Source organism: Spermophilus citellus, assembly GCF_964194105.1.
Source record: "Spermophilus citellus genome assembly, chromosome: 8".
Taxonomy (NCBI): Eukaryota; Metazoa; Chordata; class Mammalia; order Rodentia; family Sciuridae; genus Spermophilus; species Spermophilus citellus.
The window spans coordinates 67595494-67601820 of NC_138189.1; the positions used below are offsets into that span (position 1 = coordinate 67595494).

Here is a 6327-nt window from a genome sequence, read left to right on the forward strand (position 1 = left end):
GTATTTTAATTTACCATCTTGCTCTTTGTTGTCTATTTGTTGGGTCTGTTCTTTCTCTTTTCTATTTTGGACCAATGAAATGTTTTATCATTCTATTTTATGTTTTCTTGTATTGTTTTCTCCTCTAAGGACTAAAACATTAAACCTCCCACAATGCAATTTAAATTAACACTATAACACTTATGACAAAAAAGCCCATTTAGACTCGGCGGTGGTCACTTCGAAGACCAGACTTCTCTCGTTCACGCGTCTTTCCTCCGAAAACATGTCTGACAAACCCGATATGGCTGAGATGGAGAAATTTGATAAGTCGAAATTGAAGACAGAAACGCAAGAGAAAAATCCTCTGCCTTCAAAAGAAACGATTGGACAGGAGACGCAAGCAGGCGAATGGTAATGAGGCGTGCACCACCAGTATGCACCGTGCATTCCACAGGCATTGTCTTCTTATTTTACTTCTTTTAGCTGTTTAACTTTGTAAGATGCAAAGAGGTTGGGTCAAGTTTAAGTGACTGTGCTGCCCCTTTTCACATCAAAAAATCGAGAACTACTGACATCGAAGGCCAGGCCTGCCTCTCCCATCTCCCTGTCTGGCTGGCAGAGAAAAAAGAACTTGCATGTTGGTGAAGGAAGAAGACATTGGGTGGGAGGATGCGGAAATCTAGAGTAGAATCCAAGCTGTTTCGACGTGTCCTGCAGGCTGTAAAATGCAGTTTAATCAGAGTGCCATTTTTTTTTTGTTCAAATGATTTTAATTATTGGAATGCACAATTTTTTAATATGCAAATAAAAAGTTTTAAAACCTGAAAAAAAGAAAGATCATTTAGTAAAAGCTACCACTCGTTCATGATAAAATTTTCTACAATCTAGAAATAAAAGGGAACTTTCTAATAAGAAAAAAGAATCTATAAAAAGTAAAACCTTATAGCTAATGTTACACATAATGGTGAGATATTGAATGTTTTTCTCCTTAGATCAGTAACAAAGCAAGAATTTTGTTTTCATAATTTTTATTGAAAATTACACTGGATGTCTTAATATAATGAGATAGGAAACAAAAGAACAAAGATCAGGAAAAAATAAATAGAATTCTTTATTCTTAAGATGACATAATTATGTGTGTAGAAAATACTAAGGGATCTCCAAAAATACAATTAGAATTGATAAATTAATTTAGCAAGGTCACAGGATGGAAGGTCAAGATATAAAACTGATTATATTTTTATACACTACTAATCCATATTTTGAAAATAACATTAAAAACAATATTATTTACAGCAGCATCCAAGAATAAGCTATTATGTATTAAATTTTACAGAAGATGTGCAAGGCCACTATAATAAAAATTACAAAAAGTTAGCTGGGAGAATTTTGAAAGTATTAAGTTGGAAGACTAATTTATTATGAAATGTCAATTTTCAACAATGTGACCTATAGACTCAACTCAATTCCAGTCTAAATCCCAACATATCTTTTTGAAAAAAGTGGCAAGTCAAATTTGGAACTCAGAAATACAAGAATCTATTCTTGAAAGAGGAAGAGTAAAGTCAGAAAATTTACTCTCTCTAGTTTTATTATTACTATAAAATTAAAGCAAGAAGACAGTATGATAGTGGTGTAAGCATAGACAAATATTTTAATTGATAGGAATGGAGACTCCAAAAATACTTCTATACTTGTATGACAAATTAATTTTTTAATAATTTTTTATTTGTTTAATTAGCTATACATGATAGTAGTCTGCACTTTGATATATCATGCATATATGGGATATAATTTCTCATTTTTCTGAATGTACATGTTGCAGAATCATATTGGTCATATAGTCACATGTAATATCTGTTTCATTCTACTATCTTTCCTATCTCCACATCCCCTTCCCTCCCCTCCCATTACTTCCCTCTATCTAATCTAAGGTAATGCTATTCTTCTCTAGTGCCCCCTGCCTTATTGTGTGCATATTAGAAAAAAATCACTCAGCCTTTGGTTTTGTGGGATTGGCCTATTTCACTTAGCATGATTTTCTTGGACTCTATCCATTTACTGGTGAATGCCATAATTTCATTCTTCTTGAAAGCTGAGCAATATTCCATTGAGCATCTATATATACCACATTTTCTTTATCCATTCATCTATTGAGGGAAACCTAGGTTGGGTTCCGTAGTTTAGCTATTGTGAATTGAGCTACTATAAACATTGATGTGACTGCATTACTGTAGTGTGATGATTTTAAGTCCTCTGGGTATAAACCAAAGGAGTGGGACAGCTGGGTCAAATGGTGGTTCCATTTCCAGTTTTCTAAGGAATCTCCATACTGCTTTCCATAGTGGTTGCACCAATTTGCAGTCCCACCAGCAATGTATAAGTGTACCTTTTTCCAGGAATGGAGACTCCAAAAATACTTCTATACTTGTATGACAAATTAATTTTTAATAAAACATTAAAGAAATTTAATATAAAAATGATTTTTTTCAATAAATGGATCTGGAAAATATGGATAATTTATGGGAAAAATAAATCATGATCTCACATTATATGTGAATCTAATTTGGGATGGATTGTGGATTTTAACCAAGAAGGTAAAAGCCATAAAACTTTTAGACAAGCACAGTGAATATATTCATGACATTGGGTGAGACAAGGATAATACACAAAAACACTAATCATAAAAACAAGATAAATTAGACTTTATTCAAAATGTCTACTTATCAAAAGATACTTTTAAAAAATAAAAAAAGTACCTTGTCATTTGAGAGAAAATATTTGCCATTGGACTTACATTTGGAATTTTAAAAGAATTGATAGAATTTTAAAAGAATAAGCAAACCAGGAAAAGTAGGAAAAGAAAATGAATGGATACTTCACAAATAAAGATACAGAAATGGCCAGTAAGCACACCAAACATTACTTAAGGTCTTTAGTTACCAGGAAAAGGCAAATTAAAACCACGATAGAATACAACTTTCCAAAATGGCTAAAATGTAAAAACTAGCAATAGAAGATATGAGCAAAAGAAACTTATACATTACTGGTGAGCATGTAAAACAGTATAAACATGTTGGAAACTGTGTGAACAATGTGTAATAAAGTTAAATGTACACTTACTCTTTAAACTGCAGAGTCCATCCCAAAGTATTTATCCATTAAAAATAAAAAATATGGGGCTAGAGTTGTAGCTCAGTGAGAGGGCACTTGCCTAACATTATGTAAGGAACTGGTTCAATCCTCAGTACCACATAAAAATAAATAAAATAAAGGTATTGTGTCCATCTACAACTAAAAATAAAATAAATAAAAAAATATGTTCACTAAGAATGTGCACCATGTTTTTGGTACTGCTTTAGTCATAACAATTAAAAACTGACAATGAATATATATTAATAGAAGATTGAATAAACAAATAGTGATAGATCTATATAACAGATTTAACAATAAAAAAACAAACTACTGATACATACAACATGAATGAAATTCACAGATATCTGATGAATTTTAAAAAGTGTAGCACAAAATAATATACCTGTATGATGTATTATATAATCATATAATTACATTATACGAAGTTCAAGAACAGACAAAACTCATCTACTGTGATAGAAATCAGAATGAAGATTGACTCTGGAAGTTTGGGGGTTGAGTAACAGGGTGTGGGGGGAATTTGTCGGGTTAATGGAAATATTCTGTAACCTGATTGGTATGTTCCACAGATGTTCATTTTTCAAAGCATTGTTAACTTTACATGTAGGAAGCTGTGCATTTTCTGTGTGTTAATCATTCCTTAATGTAAAAAAGACATCATCTCTATGCTCATGGAGTTTTCATATGAGTAGAGAAAAAAAGAACATCATTAAACAATTACATAAACATGTAGCTGTAAATGGTGGTGAATACTAGGAAAGAACAAGACAGAGGGTTAAGCAGATTAAGGAGTAAAAGAGAACTAATTTAATTGGAGATTCAGGGATGGTTTTTCAGAGAGATGAACATGTATTTGAAGTTGTGCACTGAAGGTTGAAGAGATTCTAACTAGGAGAGTGCTGTAGGAAGGGAAAGATAGGAGCATTCCAGACAAGAAGAGGTCAACCACCTGTGCAGAGGACTTAAAAAAAAGGGAAGACGTATGGCAAATTTACAAAGGAAGCCAGCGTGACTGGGAGGCATGCAGTAAGGGGTAAGGTATGTTGTCAGTAAGGCTGATTGTACATGGCACCTGTAAGATCATATCAAAGACCCTGTTTTTAATCTTAAAGACAGTAGATGTCTCAAGTGTCTTAGCAAAAGAGGCTGGAATGATCAACTGCATTTAAAAACTCTCTCTCTCTCTCTCTTTTTTTTTTTTTTTTTTTTTTTTGGTCACACATAGGTCAAGAATGGATATGGGGAAATGAGTTAGGAATTCTTACACCTGGGAGTCATCACGTAAACTTGGGCAAGGACAATAGTGAGAGTTTTGGAGGTAAATCTGGCAGGATTTGTTGATGGATTAGATCAAAGCCTGTGGTGAATAGTTGTCCCATGTATGACCTCTAAGTTTCTGGCCTGAAACTGGAAAGAACTGGATGCTAGACACTAAGACAGAATAGAAATAAGGAATTAAATTGTAGGGACAACACATGAGTTGACTTTTGAGCAGATACAGATTGATGTGGTTTTGAGACCTCTAAGTGGATATTGATTAAACAGTTGGAATGCACAAAAATGATCTGGGCTGGAAATATATTTACTGGAAATTTGGGAGTCATCCACTTATGCTGATGATTAAAGTCACAAGCATTGATGATGTCATCCAGGGAGTGACCTAAGCAGAGAAAAGTTTGAGGCCAACTCTTGAGAAACTCCACACCCAGAGACAGGGCAGACAGAAGAGCCAGCAAAAGAGACAGAGGAGGAACACGAAAATCAACGCAGAAGTTTGCATGGAAGAAGGAAAAAATGACCATCTCTAATGCTATTGATTAGCTCAGTAGAAGAGAACTAGAAAATGCTGATTTAACTTATTGGTAAAATAGATAGAGTCAGATGTCCATAAAAAAGTAAAAAGTTCCTGTGCAGTAGGGATTCTACCTACAGCTGTCTACAGAGGAACTAAAGGATCTGATTGAATTCCCAGAAATTGCCCATAACATTTGTAGTTTAGGACATGTTCCCTGACACCCCACCCCCCTCCAGGGACGGGATAAACAGATTTGATCTTTCGTTTGACACCAAAGAGTCAACCATTTGCTTCCCCTTTCTTGGTGTGTGTGTGTGTGTGTATGTATATGCATTTAATATGGAAGCCCATTTTTAGATTCTTTTTAGAACTTTGCTAAATATTAATATCCAGTTTATCTTTCTCACATTAACACAAAATAAAGATAAAGCTTGCTTTATTTTTGTCCCTGATGAACATCATGAAGAAATTCTGATAACTTTTCAATAGAATCTTTGACATTGGGGAAGCAGGATTGAGCTTAGGCTTAGAATGACTGAATTTTTAGCCAGTTTATAGCTGTGAAATCTTAGGTAAGATGATTAAACATTCTATGCCTCCATTTCTCAGTCTGTAAAATAGGGAGAACAAAATCAATCTGGTAAGGTTACTGGGAAAGTAAAATATGACATTGGCTTAGAAAGCACTTTGCAAATTACGAACTGCTAAAAGAAATGATAAAAATTAATTAAAATTAATATTTTAATTTATCTCTATTACATATGTTTTATGTGAATAGATATGAAAAACGGGAGAAAAGGTCTTAGTGTTAGGACAGATATAAGGCAAAAGTAGAAAACGCTTTCTTTATGTGTCAAGGACTATTGCCAGAACTTTCCATCCTGTTGACATTCACCGCACTGACTCCAATAGAAACAGAAACAACGGCCAAACCCCTTCCATTTATGAGGAAAACTATGAAATCAGGTCAAATGCCTTCATCTGTTTTTTTTGGTAAATAGAGCAATATAAGCAGAATCAAATACATATTATGCAAAGTAGGAGCCAAGAAGAAATTGAGTTTGGGACCAAAGTGTTTTAAGGCTTAAGTGTCACCTCTTCCTTTGCCAAATAGTGGTTTATGGATTTTTTAGTTTTCACCCTAGAAGAACTTATACTCACGTATGACAAAGGTGGTAAAATGCCTTTTCCTTTCTCAATGGTAGAAAGACTTTTCTTTACCCACATTTACATCTCAGTGGAAACCAATGCTTCAGCACTGGGGGGTCTAAAATGCTGATGCACAGTGTGTTCCCTTTTCAGAGACTTGTTTCATAACTTCTTATTAATAGTACAAATCTATCACCTGATTGGAATGTCCTATGAAATTGCCCTATTGCCCTCAAATCTGGAAG

The 6327-nt window shown here is 34.0% G+C and overlaps 1 protein-coding gene across 1 annotated transcript; it reads left to right on the forward strand.

The window, feature by feature from the left end:
• Window positions 1-265: 265 nt before the first annotated feature.
• On the forward strand, window positions 266-801 carry LOC308655066 (thymosin beta-4-like; the record flags this gene model as incomplete). The annotated part of the gene is made up of 1 exon (XM_081304840.1): window positions 266-801. One exon carries the CDS (start codon window positions 266-268, stop codon window positions 395-397), a length of 132 nt encoding a protein of 43 aa, XP_081160966.1. The 3' UTR covers window positions 398-801.
• Window positions 802-6327: the final 5526 nt, after the last annotated feature.